Source organism: Crocodylus siamensis, chromosome 10, assembly GCF_052110815.1.
Source record: "Crocodylus siamensis isolate JL-2025a chromosome 10, ASM5211081v1, whole genome shotgun sequence".
In the NCBI taxonomy this organism is placed as follows: Eukaryota; Metazoa; Chordata; order Crocodylia; family Crocodylidae; genus Crocodylus; species Crocodylus siamensis.
The window spans coordinates 22,263,540-22,281,797 of NC_143404.1; the positions used below are offsets into that span (position 1 = coordinate 22,263,540).

General features: G+C 40.7%; 1 protein-coding gene across 2 annotated transcripts in view; it reads left to right on the forward strand.

Annotated features, from left to right (window-relative positions):
• Positions 1 to 18,258, forward strand: part of GABRG2 (gamma-aminobutyric acid type A receptor subunit gamma2) — a 130,352-nt gene that overhangs the window by 33,368 nt on the left and 78,726 nt on the right. For both annotated transcript variants that reach the window (XM_090065021.1, XM_090065022.1), the window contains exons 2-4: positions 6,875 to 7,023; positions 10,501 to 10,568; positions 14,600 to 14,820. In XM_090065021.1, coding sequence (XP_089921147.1) covers positions 6,875 to 7,023; positions 10,501 to 10,568; positions 14,600 to 14,820 — 438 coding nt within the window. The remainder of the gene's footprint in view (positions 1 to 6,874; positions 7,024 to 10,500; positions 10,569 to 14,599; positions 14,821 to 18,258) is intronic.

Sequence of the window (18,258 nt, forward strand, 5' to 3'; positions counted from 1 at the left end):
GGCTGCCACCACACCACCATGCCCTGCATCCCATGTGGCTTTCCTGCCACCAGCCACAGGCAAGCAGTGTGAGGTGCGGTGGTGGCAGTGGCTGCTGCATGTGAGCTCCCCGCAAGTCAGGCAGCACACGTGTGGCCAGCAGAGGGGCCCTGCTGCCCTCGGCCCCCAGCCCTGTTCCTGGGAGTGGGCACAGAGTGCGCTGAGGTGGGGGACTGGCAGGGCCTTTCACCCCTCTGCCACCACACCCCGGGGAGTGCTCTGTTCCTTCTCCCTCCCTGGGCTGAGGGAGGGGAAAGTGTTGGGGAAAGCCCCACCAGGAGTGCTTGCCAGCTGGCAGGCACTTCATGTCTTCCCCCAACACATCCTCATTCCCTCAGCCCTCAGCTTGCTTCCCTCCCAGCCCTGCCCCACAACCCCCAAGCCCCACTTACCTCCAGGAACAAAATAGACTGATCCTCCCCCTGTGGCAGCCTCCAGCAAGCAATTGCATCAGGTCCCACCCTTTTCCCCTCTCCCTTCCCCTCCAGGCAGGGCTGGGGCTTTCCTGCCCCTTTTGCAAACAGCACATGCAGGCTGGAACTCAGCCAGCCTGCAGCGCTCTTTGCAAAAGGAGGAAATCTCTGGGTTTCCCTGCTAAAAGCGAAAATCCACATTTTCTCCAATTAAAATGGGAAATCCCTGCTTAGGAACCTCTAATTCATATTAGTAAGGAATTACTGTCCAGTCTTCTGTGAGACTTCTTTTGTGAGAAATTACTCAATAATGGAAGTAAGAAGTTTTCAGTCTGGTCCAAAGTAGATGCCATAATCATTACTGCTGATCATGATTTTATATAAAAAGGTTGCATCTTGCTTTTCACATGCTAGGGATAGCTAGTCAAGAAATATTAGAACTGAGTCTTTCTTTAAACACACCAAATTTTCTCTGAGTTGATGACTACAAAGGAAGAGCAAATACCTAATAGAATGTTTTACTGAAGCTATTTCTCTTGATATTATTTAGTACTATTGTGGAAGCAGTCATAAGCACTGTATCATAAAATGAACTAAAACCCAATAGTATAAAAATATATAATCAAGGGGCATATTTACGTGTGCACCATTAAGGTGATGTAAGGCTAAAATGTCACATTAGTTGTCATATTTAAGGTGCATTAAGGATGGGTAGACATGTGCCCATGATTAATCTGTCTTAAATACTGTGACTCAGGGTAATCTATCACTAAATTTTATACTTGCATAAAACAGGTACCAAATTTAGGCCCCATTAGTTAAGCCGTAACCCAGACATAGATGTTATATGGCATCTTAACAGTGTTTTGGCTGCTCCAGCCTCAGTCAAGCCCACAGGTCCACGCATTGCCACCAGGAAGAAAAAATAGCAGCTGCTGTTGCTGCCACTAGCAGCTCCCTCATGCCCCTGCCTCTGCCTCTGCCTCTGCCTCTGCCTCTGCCTCTGCCTCTGCCTCAGGAGAGATTTGCAATACAGCTCCTGCAGCAGTGGGATGGCTTGCTGCCTGCCCAGGATTCAGGCACCCTTACAAGACAGCACTGGGGCTCCTGCCTGAGACAGCAGGTGGGCTGGGGCTGCATCTGATTTTAGTGCCTAGCATAACTTTGCCTTCTCTGACTGGCTCTGTCTTGGGCAAGTGCCTGGCTTCCCTGCTAGACACAGCCTGTGACAGAGCTGGCAGCTCCTTGGGACTCTGCTTGGCTCAGCCCAGGGTGCCAAGCCCCTACCCAAATTGGACCCATTTTAAATTAATCTTAGATTACTATCCACGTTGAACAATAAGAAAAGCAGAGACACAAAAGAGTTGAAGTAAAAAAAAAGACACAGAACTGGGAATAGACTCCAAATTTGTGGACTGATCTACATCTGCTCTGAGCTTTAGTCACTTCTTAATAAATCTAAATAAATAAAACAAACATGTAACTCCTAGCGTTGTGTTGTCACATGAGGCTTCTTGTGCTCTAAATTCATACACTCTCTGATCTAAGTTAATAAATAATTATTAACTGAGAGAAATTTTCAGCTTCAAAGTGCTTTGCAAAAATGCATATCAGAAACTTGACTCACAAGATAAGTCTCATTGAGTTACAAAAAGAATCAAGCAAGCTTGCACATAAGTAACTTTATGAGCTTGACAAGGCAGAGGGGAGTATAAAAGTTTTCGGGACCACATTCTGAGGTTCAGCTCGACCCCTTTAGTCACATTCTACAGCACCTTAAAGCTGAAGGACTTCCATTGATTTCAAATGCTCTGTACAGAATGAAGGGGACCAGAATCTGACGTATGATAATATTAGTAGTATTCCCATGTTTTCTTATGAGGAAAGAAATGGAAAGAGAGAAAGGGTAAGAGTAACTGATAGAGCTTGGTTTCAAACTCAGAACTTCTGCCTCAAACCAGTAGATATATTTATTTGAATATATATGCCTTCAAACCAAACCTTTATACATATGTAAACCTATGGTCTGTATATACATCTACAGACAGAATATGGGTTCATACACCTATCTTTGTTATATAAAATATTATACTGTAAAATATACAATAATGTAAGTCTATACATTCATTTGGTTTACCATTTGAGTACTCAATCTGAAGTCTCTGCCATTCATTAGGATAGAAGTATAATACCAATCTTCAGAGGACAGCTTCACCAGATTTGTTTCATACACTAAGATCACTTGGAAGACAGGGCAGCATGTTTTTGGTAACATGCCCTCAGAGAGTCTTAAGGATATGAATGGGGCTTCAGTCACAACCTTCAAGAGCAGTAATGGCATTTGGACAGTTAATACCCTGAACATCAGATTGGGACCATTCTTTTACTTGCTCAGGTACTGGTGTACATAAGTTTGCATAGACAGATTTGTATACTATAAATTACATGCATTGCCATATGATTCCTTCTTATTTCTTGTAGAATTTTGTGCCCTTTCTTTCCAGATATTAGACTATTTCCCAAATGAGTGAAATGAGGAAAATGAGTTTACACTTTGCTAGGTTTGGAATGCCAAAATACCCAGACATGGCAGCTAATGTAGGGTTAATAGGCACTCTGTAGAGAGCAAACAGATTGCTCTGTGACTCGTGCAAACCATCATTAGACAGGCAACAACCCTCAGTACTAGTGAGCTCCCACTCAACAACATTGTCTGTGGACTTAAGGAAAAGTCTCCAGAGTGGTAGAAAACAAGGTACATTTCTATCTTTTAACATAAAGTCTGATCCTGTAAAGTGCTGAACGTTTGCTGAAAATTCAAAAAGGTAACATATATTATAGTCCACAGTATCTCTCAGGACCAGTTCATTGACAAGACATGTTGTTGGTATTACAGTGAGCCGTTCTCAAGCTATTTTTTAAAAGAAGCATATAATCATTATGAACAATATAGTTTGTCTTACTGTAAATAATAGAGGATCTGATCACATTGTGGTAGGTTCACCAAGAAGCACAAAATAAAAGCAACTCTTGGCCTAATAAGCTTTAACCTAATTAGTTGGAAAATTATTTGTGATATTTTGGGAGACCTTATGGCTACTCTACTTTTTGTTACCAGCTCTCTCTCCCCCTGTTTCATTTCTTCATAGGATTAGATATATTTGATTTATTCAAACATAGATAATAATTTCTTATTCTTTAATCCCTGACCTTTTAAAACAGCATGAATATACTTCATATCTAAACATAAAGATCATCAGCATTAAGCATACATTTGAACTTTAAAAATATGAAATTATCATATTTTGACTATATAAAAGTGACAAGGGGAAAAGGAGATTGTAAAAAGCTGTGTCAGTTATTAAATATTGACAATATTTTTTTTAATTCAAAATTTGTAAAAGTTCTCGATGTGTTTAGAACATTGTCCATTTTATTTATAAATTATCTGTGGAGGTAGATGAACTTCTATCTTATATAAATAGGAAAGTATCATATTAAAGAAAACTCAGTTTAGAGACATTAGAAGTCTTCTTTGGTATAAACTTTAGCTTTCTGAAATGAATATTCCACAACTGCAGCAAGTTTGTGGCCTGAGCATATACTCAACCTAAAGGCAGGTTCTGCTTGAAAAATAGTTTTATGGGGTTCCATGAACTGATTTGGGGTTTTATTTAGCTGTTTTAAAAATATTAATTCCACATTGTATTATGTCAGTTTACAAGTACAAAGACTGGTTGTTTTTTCCTGAGTAGCCATTATTACTTAGTCTGATATTTGAAATGGCACCTTCTGTCTTACACAGTACCACCTGCAATACTATCATGTGAGCTAATTCTTATAAAACAGTATTTTCTGGACCAAAATTTCTATGGTAGATATCTAAACAGAAAGGGGCCTTACCTCTCATAACTGCTGGCTCTGCAATTTTTCAAATGGCAAGCGATACAACAATGAACAGCTGTGATTATAAAAGTATTTTTTATATAACTGGTTTTCAGACCTGGGTCCATTCTTTTTTCTTGTTTTGTGACCAGTATTGATTAGACCATGGCCAGACCCAACCAGCATGCATTAAACCATAGCCAGACCCATGTATCAGGAGCATGATTTTAAGTTGACCATTTCCTCTAAAATGCACATTGCATTTCCAATAATAAACTTTATCACTGGTTGTCAAGAGAATACTTTTAAAATGTACTATTATATTACAGGCCAGATTTATAAGATTATGTTCTGCATTGTCATATATCCATTTAATACATCCAAAAATCTAATTTTGAAGATATCTATGAAAGATCTTCAAAAAAAAAAAGCAAGAAAAATCAACAAATTTAAATAGAAGCATCTGTGTGGTATAATATCCTGATTTATGTTTAGTTTTAAAACAATGACTATTAGAACATAATTAGCGAGGAGTCATTGTTAAAATTATGAGTCAGGTTCATCATTTCTCTCTCCTACTGCTGTGCTGTACTCTGGTGATGACTATCTGTAAATGCCACTTTACTGCATTTTCAGTCATTTTGCACTACCAGAGCAGTGCAAACCAGCCAGCATGAAACCTGCAGATCCAGCCTGTAACATTGTCTCTGAACCAAGCTTTGCCTTTTAGATCATTAAGGATTTCGTTCTGTTTGTCATGAAGGATCAATCTAATCAACAACACAAGATTTTACACTGGTTCACTTCTTTCATGTTCAGAAATACATTTAACAAGTGAAAGGATATATTTTATGTTCAATTTCCCTTTAGTTTAGGAAAAGAGATCATTCTACCTTAGAAGAAGAATTTGTAATGGATTACACACTAGGGAACACGATAGTCGATAAATTAGTTTCTATATATTTCATACAGAGTTAGAACATGTAATCCAGTGCCCTACATTTGGAATAAAAATCTATGAATTCTTACTTGACACAGGAAGGTATACCTCTAGTAAACAGCTATTCCTCTGAAATGCAATTAGATCTTTGAAACTCCATGCAGTTGAATAAATCAGTATTCCTTACCAGATTAATTATCTATGTACTGTTTGTCTGTATACAGTAGAGTGTTATGCAGCACAATGCCAATTAAAACTGATCCATTAATCACCAATAAAAAATTAAAGGTTCATTATCTGTAACTCTGTGTCTGAGACGAAGAGGAAGGCTGGGTTATGTAAGTGCCTGTATAGCATTGACTGGAGGCTCAGGATGTCTAAGTAGTACGGGGGAGTGGGGGGGAGGAGTGCAAGCATTGGTGGAGGAATGCATTTAATAGTGGAAGATAACTGTTTAAAGATATAACATGTGCTGTCTCTACTTCAAGCTTCCCAGTGTTAATGAGCATGCAAAATAAGCAGAGTGTTGACTCTAGACCACTGTTCCCAGGAACACTCACTCTGGGATGTATTGTATTGATTATATGACCTCTTGGTCTTATCTTATACTCAAAAGTCCAGGCTGCATTGCTTACTGAGATAGCCCAAATGCTTTCAACTCCCAGTGGTTTCAAGCACAGGAGGCATTAGGTATCTCTTCAGTTCTTGGGAGGCATTAGGCATCTTTTCAGATTCAACTGGGAATGGGAGAGATGTGGTCTAGGTTCAGGGTAGCTAGCTCTATGATCTCCATGTCTCCTTATTTACAAAGGAGTGTTCCACATATCGCACAAAAAAATGAATATCTGGGGAAGACAGGGGAAGGGAAGAACTTACTGAAGTTTTGAGTTGCAGGATGCCCTCTAGAAGCTATTATTTTTTCAGGCCTCGATAGCTGTATTTTCTTTTCTTCAGTACTCAGTAGACTAGGTTTCATGTCATGTAAGTCCAGCTTCGGAGACAGAAAAAAAATGGCAGACTATTTTTATTTCTGGTTAGCAAAAGTAAAAATGAAAATTATAAATAAAAATATGTAATGAGGTTTCCAGTTGCAGAACCACCACAAGTTTGCTTAAATCTACAGAAGCTCCATGACTGTTTATTTGAACTATTTTAATTATTAGTCCTGTCAGTAATAGAATCCATCAAGTTATCTTCTCAAAGAGAAGTGACATAACAGCATTATGAATGGACAACAAGATATTTTGGTAGAATATTGCATAAGCTAAGTGACAACTAGTTTTGTTATAATAAGTCCTACTTCAGTCAGCAGCAGAAGATATAGCCATGTTAAAAGGGCAGAACCATCAATTCACCATAGAACAGGTAGGAAACAATCTTTGCTTTACTGAAAAGGAAGTTCTCTACAGTCCGTGGTAACCTCAACTAATATGTTACATTCTAGATATAATACCCAAATGGGTTTGTACAATATTGCAGTACTATTAAAGGAAGATTATTAATTCAGTGCATTTCCCCAAAGGGGCAATGTATGAATGTAACTGCAACATACAGACTTTTCATATGGATCTTTTCTCCAATATTTTTTTCCTAACAGTTCTATTCAAAAGGGTGATGATGATTATGAAGATTATACAACTAATAAAACTTGGGTTTTGACTCCCAAAGTCCATGAGAGTGACGTCACTCTTATTTTAAATGGTTTGCTTGAGGGATATGACAACAAGCTGCGGCCTGATATAGGAGGTGTGTGAATTTTTTTAACCTACTTTTGCCTGAATGTGGGGGGAAGTGGGGCAGAAAGATAATTTTTATTTGCTATTATTTTGGAAGTTGAATCCCCCAGATCAGATGCAAACAAAATAAAACACACTGGCCAAGTCTACACAAGACTCTGACTGCACAGCAGTTTCTTATTACTGTGCAGTAGCATTGTGTTGCACAAAACATGATGCAGTACCACCGAGCAGTAGTTACAAGCTCCTGCTCAGTCAATGTCACCAGGAAGCTGTTCAGGGATGCTACTGTGCAGTAATGCTGACTACTGTGTGGTCATTTAGTACTTGTGTATGCAAATACTAAATGACTGTGCATAAACAACTGCGCAGTCAGAGTCTCCGGTAGATGCGGCCAGTAAATCTTAATTTTGTTCAGAGTCCTATCTGAGCAAGGAATCTGTGCTTGTGGCTAAAGTTTTAAAACATGGGCACATAAGGTAGGTCATTAGATCCAAGCAAGACATATATATACATTTAACTGTCCTCATTTGTAGAAGTGAGAAATATTTACAAATTCTATTTGTGAAAGCAGCAGGAACACAACAACATGGACTGACTTTCATATTTAAATGCCTACATAAGAAATTAGCACTTAACTTTTGAGTATTTAGTTTTAGAAATGTTAGCATGTCTAATTTATTCATATGGATATATAATATAATTATAGTGTTAGAAGTACTAGAACAAGAGGGAGAGGAAAGTAAGTATAAATATAGGAGAACTTATATATACAGCATATCCTCATGACGTGGAAGTCAGTGGCTCTAAAATCATTTGCATTAGCTGGGATCTTATTCATATTGGTTTCAGATAAGCTTTGAAAAGCAAAGGAGTACCTGAAGAAGTGGAGCAGTATATAACTTATTTTTCATATCCTAAAGCTGTGGGAGAGAATATAATGACATTACAGAAAGGAGGAAAGAGAATCCATGAACAAGAGCAAAGGGAAGCAGAGAGGAGAGAGGTCCATGTAGCTGGCTAGTTCAAACAAGTCAATAGAGAGGTTTAAAATCAACTAGGACAATTTTAAATTCCAATGAAAATTATCATGCGGGCCTATGTAATTAAAACTCAGTGATAGTATATATGTATGGATCATAAAGTTAAGAGAGGATTTTCCTATGGTACACATGAACAGAAATGCTATTTGGCTTCTTGTTCCAATCCAAGAGTTAAGGGATTAAAAAGAATGAATAATTCATAAAAAGGCATCTGGAAAGATTGGTTCAGTTTTAGGCAGGGGTACCTGGGAGTAATGTGGTCAGCCTGAGGGAATATAATTGTTTTTAATGCCTGTTTTACAAGTTTCAAATACTGTTGCCATTTTGGTCTCAAGGGGCACATCTACAAATGCAATAAAGGTGCATGAATAAATTCTGGATTTTAGTGCCCTGGAGTTTATTACTTCTGGGAACTGCATCTGTACATGAGCCTGGGAGTGCAGCACATTGAGCAAGGTCAGAGCAGCCTTGGCTGGCAGGGGACCTGGGGGTCAGCCTGCCAGCTTGGGGCTTCTCTCCCTGGCTCAATGTACTGCAGAGGGACTGACTGAGGCATGAAGGTGCTTCATTGTCGGGCTAGCTGCCAGGTCAGGTAGAGCAGCATGTGCTGCTGCAGAGTTCTTTGCTCCGCAGTAGGATAGTACTTGTATTTACAAGTACCGTTTTGCTGCAAAGTTAATTAATCTAATCCAGCCTAATAAGGATGCATGTGTAGATGTATGATGCTAACTGCACAGGTAGTTAGCCAACTGCACAGTAAACATCTTGTGTAGATGTGCCCAAGAAGTTGTTGTTTATTAGGGCTGTGTGAAGCATCAGTTCCTGATTCGATATGGTGGAGATTCAGCCCGATTCGGTGGCTGACTCGGAATCTGAATGGAGTCAGGAAACCCTTTAAGTTCTCCAAATAGAATTGGAACCATCCAAATTGATTCGGAGAGATTCAGAAAGATTCTACAATTTGGACCTGGACACGACTTTAAAAGTTTTTTTCTACATATCTCAAGGTGACTCATGAATGCTGAGCTGCTGGGGCAAATGAAACATCCAACAGAAGGACAAGAGGCTCCCCAGTGTGCTCAGTAGCAGACCCCGAAGTGGACCAGAAGGACTTTCAGTCCACTTCCAGGTCCACTGGGGAGCATGTGGGGGGTCCCCTGCATCCCCCAGCTCAGCAACTGGTGCCTCCTGGGTCTGGGGGGGGTACCTGTGGCTGACTGCTGAGCTGGGGAGGCATAGGACCCCCACAGCATGCTCCCTGGTGGACCCAGAAATGGATGAGAAGCACTTCTGATCTGCTTCCAGGTTTGCCACTGAGCTTTCAGGGCCCCCCCTGCACTCCTGTGGGATGCTCCATCTGCCTTACCATTGCAGCATTCACGAGCTGTGCCTGGTACCTCAAAGTATATAGAAAAAAACATTTAAAGCTTTGTCTATAGATGCATCACTGATTCTCTAAATCAGCATCAAATCTTCAGATTTAGATTTGGCTTAATTGAACCAGGGACAGTGATCCAAATCAATGAATTGAATCATAGTTTCCAATTCAAGCCAAATTCAAATCTGAATCAAATATGGCCCGTTTTGCACACCCCTACTGTTTATCTTCAGCCATAACTTCAAGCTATACCAGTTACATGCCTTCGGTCTTATAATACGAATAAGCAATGCAATGCTTCATAAAAAGAATTTTAAAAATGTATTTTCTCAAATAGTGCTCACAGATAAATTATGTTGTTGCAATCACTCCTTCAGATACTCCCTACAAATATGCATGCACAATCTCATGCTGACCTGACTTATACTATAGTGAGGCCACTGGCTTTGGGAGTTATTAATTACATATGTCCACACCCCAATTAATACACCACACACTGGGTGCATCTACACAAGATGTTTAGTGTAGAGCTGCATAATTAGCTCCTCAATAAAGTCTCAGTGTCTACACACCTGTTAGGGTTCAGGAAACTAGTTAACTCCACCCTAGATTTGTACTTGTAAATAGAAGTACTATCCTGTGGTGGTGTTCTTTAGTACACAACAATGCATTGACTTGGCTGGCTGGGGTATGAGAGTGCTTCAGTGTGGGGGCTGCTTGCCAGTTAGCCCCACACTGAAACACTTGTGCCCCAGCCAGCCCCTCTGCAGCATGTTGAGCTAAGTCAGAGCAGTTCCGGGCTGGCAGACTGACCCCCCAGGCTCTCTAGCAGCCAGGGCTCTTCTGACTCTGCTCAACATGCTGCCATCCATATGCATGTGTAATTGTGGTGCCTGGGAGCAATAAACTCTGATGTGATATGTGCTGGAGTTTATTGCTCCACGTTAATAGCAAGTGTAGATGCACCCACTCATGAATACACATGAGATACTCCAGACACAATTACCTTATGCACGTTAGAAGTTGACTTTTATTTGTATTACTGATGCTTTTGCTTTCCTTCCAGTGAAGCCAACAGTAATTCACACTGACATGTATGTAAACAGCATTGGTCCAGTGAATGCTATCAATATGGTAGGTAAATTTTGTTACATTTTTTGTTCAGCATGTTTCATTTGATGCATGTAATATACCTTTATATGTGCAAAACTGTATCAATTTTAATATTTTGGCATTGCAGTATACATCACTTATTTTAATTTTTTTTATCTCATTGCTATTGAGGAGTGGGTAGGTCATGGCTGTATGGGAAGGTGGAAATGGATCACAGTTTTACATTAAGGACAATGTTGATAACTTTATTGCACAGGTTTTACAACACTATGCCCCCATATGTCCATCATGGAAGACTTGAAAAATTAAGATTAGAACACGCTAAACATTTGTGGGTGGGAGGGTATCAGCATTTTGATAATCTTCATATCTCACAAACAAGAGCCTGTGTAAAATAGCCATTGTACCATTTGTGTCAGAACTGAAGAAGTATTATAAAGGCAATTTACATGTCTGGGGGTACAGAAGTGGAAGATAGATCTGTGGATAGCCTCTGGTAAAGGTCTGGGAAGAGCAGTGTTGGATGTCACTGTGGGTGGATGATAGGTGGACAAGGCCTTTTTCAAACAAGTAATGGAAGATTTCAAGTCCTGGACTTGGTTTTTATATGGGACTTTAATTGTCAGGGTATCTGTTGGAAGGAAAATAGCAATGCACAAGCAGGCAAGCAAATTCTTGGAGTGTGCTGGGGATAAGTTTTTGATACAGATGGTAGAGAAGCCAACTAAGGGCAGAAGTTGTTCTTGACTTACTGCTCACAAACAGGGAAGAATTGGTTGAGGATGTAAAGCTAGAAGGTAACCTGAATGACAATAAGCATGAAATGACAGAGTTCTATATCTTAACGGAAGGAACAAAGGAAAGCAGCAAAACAAGGACACTGTTCTTCAGAAAAGCAGACTTTGACAAACTCAGGGAACTGGTGGGTAGGATTTCCTGGAAGGCAAGTCTGAGGGGAAAAGGAGTGTAGGATAATGTGGAAGACAATCTAGTTATGGATGATTCTGAGAAGGCCAAAGCATTTAATGCCATTTTTGCTTCATTTTTCACAAGTAGGGGCAGCAGCCAGTTGATGAATGCAGTTGTCAGCAAAGATAGGGAAGAATACAAACAGCCTAGAGTAATGCCAGAACAGGCTAGGGACTACTTAAAGAAGCTAGAAGTTTTCTGTCAGCAGGGCTGGGCAGGGTACACCCTAACATACTGAAATAACTATCTGGGGGTAGTTTTTAAGTCACTGGCTATCCTTTTTGAGAACTCCTGGAGGTCAGGTGAGGTCCCTCATGAATGGAAAATACAGTGCTCATCCTTAAGAAAGTGAATAAGGAGGATCTAGGGAGTTACAGACTAGTAAGCTTGACTTCTATACCCAGAAAAATCATTGAACAGGTCCTCAAGGAATCTGCTGTGAAAATGCCAAGAGGAGAAAAAGGTGGCTAGGAGCAGTGAGCATAAATTTACTACTAAGAAAAAGTCATGCCTGACTAAACAGATTTCCTTATATGATAAGCTGAGAGTCTCTGTGGCTGGAGGGAGAACAGCAATATACCTTGACTTTAGCAAGTTTTTTGGTGCTGTCCCTCACAACATTCTTATTAACAAAGTAAGAAAATACAGACTAGATGAAAGTACTGGATGGTGTATACATAACTGGTTAGATCATCCTACTCTAAATGTTTAGTTGATGATCTTCATTAATGGTCCAGAATGACCTGACTATGCTGGAGAAATCATCTGCAATTAATCATATAAGATTCAAAAAGGACAAGTGCAAAGTCCTACATTTGGGATGAAGGCACAAATACAGACTGAGGAATGAGTGAGTGGGCTGCAGTACTGCAGAAAATTGAATTGCAGTACTGCAGAAAATTGAATTGCAGTACTGGGGGTCACAGTGAAGCATAATTTGAATATATGCTAACAGTGTGCTCTTGTTGGAAAAAAAATAAAAGGCCAATAAAATACTTGGTTGTATTAACAGGAGCATCACTTGCAAATCACTTCCCCTCTGCTCAGCACTGGTGAGGCCTTGCCTGGAGTACCATATTCAGTTTTGTGCCCCACACTTCCAGAAGAATGTGGACAGTCTTTAAAAAGTCAAACACAAAGCAACAAAAATAGTTTAGGGATCTGGGAGGCAAGACAAATTAGTGACATTTAGTCTGGAGAAGAGGACATTGAGGCAGGATTGGTTTCAGATACCTGAAAAGTGATTAAATAGAGGATAAGGGTGCAGACAGAAGTGATAATTTTTTGCCTGGTCACAGAAAACAGTTTAGAGCTACTACCAAACACAAATGCACAGCTGCAAACAGCTTCAAAAATGTCCACTCGGGTGAAAATCTGACCCTTCATTGCATGAGGTATCAGATAAAGATGATTCAAAATGTATTCTCTTTTGTAACTTGTGTCTGCCAAGCTCCCAGCTTGTTGCTGTTTTCAGAATGGGAGGGAAAAAAGGGAGCAGAGGGAGTTCAATCAGGGGCTTTTTCAGCCTCCCCCCCCCCACACACACAGAGGGCAGGACAGGTGTATTGCAGTCCCCCCAAGGTGGGGGTGGGGAGCTTCAATTCACCCACCCCATCCCTCAGCAACATCTTGGGAGCCCCAAGCATGAGATCCCTCTGCTGCCTTTTCCCCCTCCCATTCTGAAAACATCCAGCACTGGCAGAGAGCCTGCCTATTACTATGGGAACTTGGCTGCAGGCTCCCAACTGGCAGTTAGATTTCCCTCCCCCATAGAACCAACAGCGAACTTCTGTTTGGTCTGAGGTAATGTTGTAACTCAGAATTCTTTACAAAGCTGGTTCTGAGTTACAGCTGGAAGCTGCACTTCTGTTTGCACCCAAAGATAGGTTTTTATCTGTGGCTGTAAGGGACAGGACTAGGAGCAATGACCTCCATCTTCATCAGAGGAAACTTGGGTTGGAGATTAGGAGTAATGTTTTGACTATGATCATGGTCAAGCATTGAAACAAGTCACCTAGAGAAATAGAATCTCCATGCTTGGAAACTTTCAAAAGCAGGTTAGACAGACACTTGGCTGGGAGGGTTTGAACAGAGAGCTGGACTAGATGTCTTTGTGATGTCCTTTCCAGTCTTATTTTTCTATGAAACTATACTACATGTATATAAAGAATGACCAAGTTCTGCAGGAGAATGAAACTCAGACACAGAGGTGAATTTGGAAAGCTTAAATGTCATCAACTTGCAATGTGGGAAACCTGGATTGACTGTCTGTCTAAATTATTAGAAATTTACCTGGATCCATTTAAATCATTTCAAGTCAAATAACCAATATTTAGGGATGATTCCCAGGATGTTTCAAGGAAGGCAAACAACCTTAGTTAAATGGTTTAATCAGGGGTGATGATGACTTGAGCAGGGGGCTAGACCTTGTAGGAAACCTTCCAACCCTGCTTTTTTGTGATCCAATGAACCTATCATCTATCTTGTTAATATTTCCCTGAAAGGAGATTTCTTTCCTAATACCCAGAGAAAATCTTAAAGTATTTGGAGAATATAGCTCAAATTATAAATCCATTACAGTCTAGGCAGTGTGGGATAGAAGCAGCTGTATGCCCTATTGTATTCAGCAAGCAGACAAGAAGAACACTCATGTCCATTGCCAAGATCTTCATAAAAAACATGGGTGCAGGGAAGGGCAGGAACAGGAGACTACAGAACTGCTTGCCTACTTCAACTGTTCCGCAGACTGATCAAACATTACTCCCCTGCCTCCCCACTGCCTCCCAACTGAGATTTATTTGGTATGAGGTTAAGCACCATGACTTTAAAAAGACAAAGTCTTCAGTTCAATTCTGATTTGGGTCAATTTGAAGTGCATTACTAATGAGGGGGAAAAAAAGAATCAATCCCCAAATTGATCACATCCATTGTTTTATTAGTACTCATGTCAGGTCGTCTTAGTTTTATCTGAAAAAGTGCTTGGAGCAAATTTAGGAAAAGTTTTTTTCAAGTGAAGCTCTGATATGATCTGTGGAATGCTATGTTTGACAATGCTTCATCAATATTTCCGGTTGATACAACAGGAGTATACAATCGATATATTTTTTGCCCAAACCTGGTACGACAGACGTCTGAAATTCAACAGTACTATAAAAGTGCTTCGGTTGAATAGCAACATGGTGGGAAAGATATGGATACCAGATACGTTTTTCCGAAACTCCAAGAAGGCTGATGCTCATTGGATAACAACTCCCAATAGGATGCTCAGGATCTGGAACGATGGCAGGGTTTTATACACACTAAGGTATTCAAATTTGATTTTAAATTCGATTCCTTAAGTAAAGAAAACTGTTTTTATGCAAGAGTAGCATAAATAGGAAATGCTTCCAAACTGATTTAAAATAATTTCTGAGACAGAAACATAACTTAAGGTATATAGTAGCATAAAATAGAAAATAGAAAATAGAAAAAGAGCTTCATTGTTGTTGGGCACTATACAAACAAAGTTAAAAAGATGCTGTTTAAAAATGTAAACATTCTAAAATTATTCTACATAATCAGATTCTTTTAGAACTGAGGACCATTTCAAGCTACAAATTGTGGTTTTATAAGATGCTTTTTTTGTTGTCTACTGAAAATCTACATATTGAAAGCGAAAACACCCATCATAATTCTAATGAACAGATCTGAAACCTTAGATAAGAAAATGTTCAAGATGTTTGAAGAACTATCTGACTTACCAAAAGATTTTTATTATGTAGTTATCTTACATTCATTATGCATTATATTTTAAGATGTGATAAAACAATGATTACCATAAAAATCTATGGCAAATCAAAGTTAGTCTGTTAAATCAGATCCTGATCTACTTTTGAAATGTTAAATTGGACATCATACCTTAACCTACACTATTTTTGCTGTCTGAGCTTTACTACCTTTGTCTTCAAGCCACTCAGTTTCTCTCTTTAATGACTGGATTTTAACATGTAGTCAGTTGTCCTGTGTTATGGGACAGGCACCAAAGGCGGTATTGAACCGGAGTGGCTGCCCTGCTCTCAGGGTCTCATCCTGGCGTCTTACCTGCCACACTTTGATGTTGAAGTAAAGTAGGGAGGTGGCTTTCAGAGACCAGGGAGCTCAAGCTTCCTACCCTGCTCCTCCTTAGGCTCATCTTTGCCAGCTTTATTTAGAGGCTTGTCTCTGCCTCTGTACCTACTGCACAGCCCACAATTTCTCTGTCTTCATGGCTCTGGCTCCATTGCCCTAATTGCCTTCAGGGCTGGAATTGTGGCCTCTGTCCTCTCTTATAACCATGCCCATGCCTCACATGTATCACTAGGTATAAATCTGGAGACAGACACTCAACAAAACACTTGACCCCTCAGGGCTTAAATGTATCAGGGCTTTGACATTCTGGTTTTAGCCATCTTACTCTGGCTCTACCCCTCACCCCATCTCGACTGCCCCAGACCTTGGCTCCTTAGCTGCAGTGTCACCCTCTCAGGCTCTGTGCCCCTCAGCCTTCTAGCCTTTTCCCGGTCTGGACCTGCTTACATGGGTTTTTTAACTGCAGGCTCTGATTCCCAATTTAGTTGCATCCTCAAGAAACAGTGGCACCATTGCTCCAGGTGCTCCCTGCTGCCTCCAAGCCTCCCCTAACTGTTGTTTCCAGCCCTCTGGTTTTAAACTTAACCACGTTAAGCTAGTTGCTCTTACACTGAAATTTACTTCCAGCCTGGGTCTGCCTCATACCAAGATGATAACGAATAAACACTTAACAAAAATAACTTTACTTTAATGCCTGGTGTTACTGAGCTTCATCCAGCCCCCTGTGGCCTGGAGTTCCTTTGCCTGGAGCTTCCACAGTGGTGCTATAGTTACGAAGCCTGTAGCCATTACCCCCTGGGTCACCTGACCCACTACTTCCCCATCAGGCCCATCAGTCACAGCCCTGATCGTGTTTTCCACACGGGGGGCAAGCAGCCATTTTCCTTAAAGGCCTCTCTGTTCCTAAGAGATTCTCCAGGGCTCTGGAGTCGGTTGGTTGCTTCCTGACTCTCTTTTTCAGTAATGGGGTAAAAGCCCCATTACCTTCTATTATATAGGAGTAATGCTAGTAGGCCGCATCCAGACAAGCAGGGCCATGCAGTATGTTGCACTGCAAACATGTCTGCAGTGCATATCGCACATTTAGATGTTTTTCAGACTGCAAAGGAGCACTGCCTGTGCATACACTGCTCTGCATTTTTTTCCCATGGGTTTTTTTTGACCCCTGCATATTTTTTTTCCATGTTTTTTTTTTGTTTTTTTTTTGACCCCTGCATATCCAAGGATCAACAAAACCTGTGAGGGAAAAAAGCAGAGCAGTTCATGCACAGGCAGCATATGCCACTCAAAAGCAGAGCTAGGCCACCTGAAGCCATACTGTCACTGCTGGCCAGGCTCTATGTGGCAGAATTGCCACTGCTGCAGCCCCAGGAGTCCCCCAGTACCCCAAGTAAGGCTACTGGGGCCAGCCCAGGGCTGGCCCGAGCCTCCCCTACCCCAACCAGGGTAACTTGCCTCATGGCATGTTAGTTTCCTGGGGACAAGTACCAGTAGTGCAAGGTGCACCACTGCTACTTGTCCCCAGGGAACCAAATATCTGCACTCACCTGGACGCAGCCGTAATGTTTACATTCTGATCTTAAATCCTAGTTTGAGTCCAAGGTGAAGTAGGATCACCTTATCTCAGATCCACACTAAAAAATCTGTCACATACTTATTGCTGCTGATCACTCTTTGTGACAAATAGCAAATCTCAAGTGGTTTTCCAATCAAAATAATAAGAATCTCTCAATGTGTGAGACTATGTCCTAGCTAACTAAAAGCAATCTAAAAGTAGACTGAGTCACTCAGATTTAAGCTTTATTGCATTCGTGAAAAATCCAACTGGGCTTATGCAAGTGAATGAAATGTAAATGTCCCCACAATGGAAAACAAATCAAAACTGTCACTGAACTTACTGACTAGGTAGCAAGTTCAAACTGTTTGAAACACAGGCACCAATGAAAAATCTATATTGAGAGCAGATAGTATCAATACCATGGGCAGAATGTTTTGCCTTCTTAGTGTATATGTGATGATTCTGAAGAAGAATTGATGAGGAAGAAGGAAAGGCAATATTCTGAGTACAAAGAATCAACAGATGTTTTCTGCTTTCATTTCAGTCACAGATAAAACTCTTATTTACTTCAAGGGCAGCGGGATCAGGTCCCTGATCATTAATGGATGGATTTAGCTGGTCAGGAAGATTAGTGGCCTTTACTCCCCCTACCTTCTTTATTCTCACACTCAGTAGAAACCAGAAGTCAGAAAATATAAACATGCAAGACTCAGGAGGCAATACAAACTCAGAGAGGGGCTAAGATGGACCAGTAAATGTTTTTACCAAAGATATTATGAGTTTCAATAGGAATTGCAGAAGGAGGAGAAGAAACCACAGGTAGTACTGCACTATGCAGTCCTTTTTGCTCCACTAGGCTTTTCAAGACTTCTTTCTTCCCCTACCCATTCCCTCTGATGTAAATACCATGTAACACATCCCATATTGTGGAGACTACATATAGGGTACTGGCAGACATTAAGCTCACCACTGTAATTCATGTTTAGCAGGAACTTGCTCTATTCCCCCAAACTTGGGGCTCCAATCCACCTGCCCCACCCTCCAGCACTGGCTGGGCAGCCCCCAGAATGAGCTCCC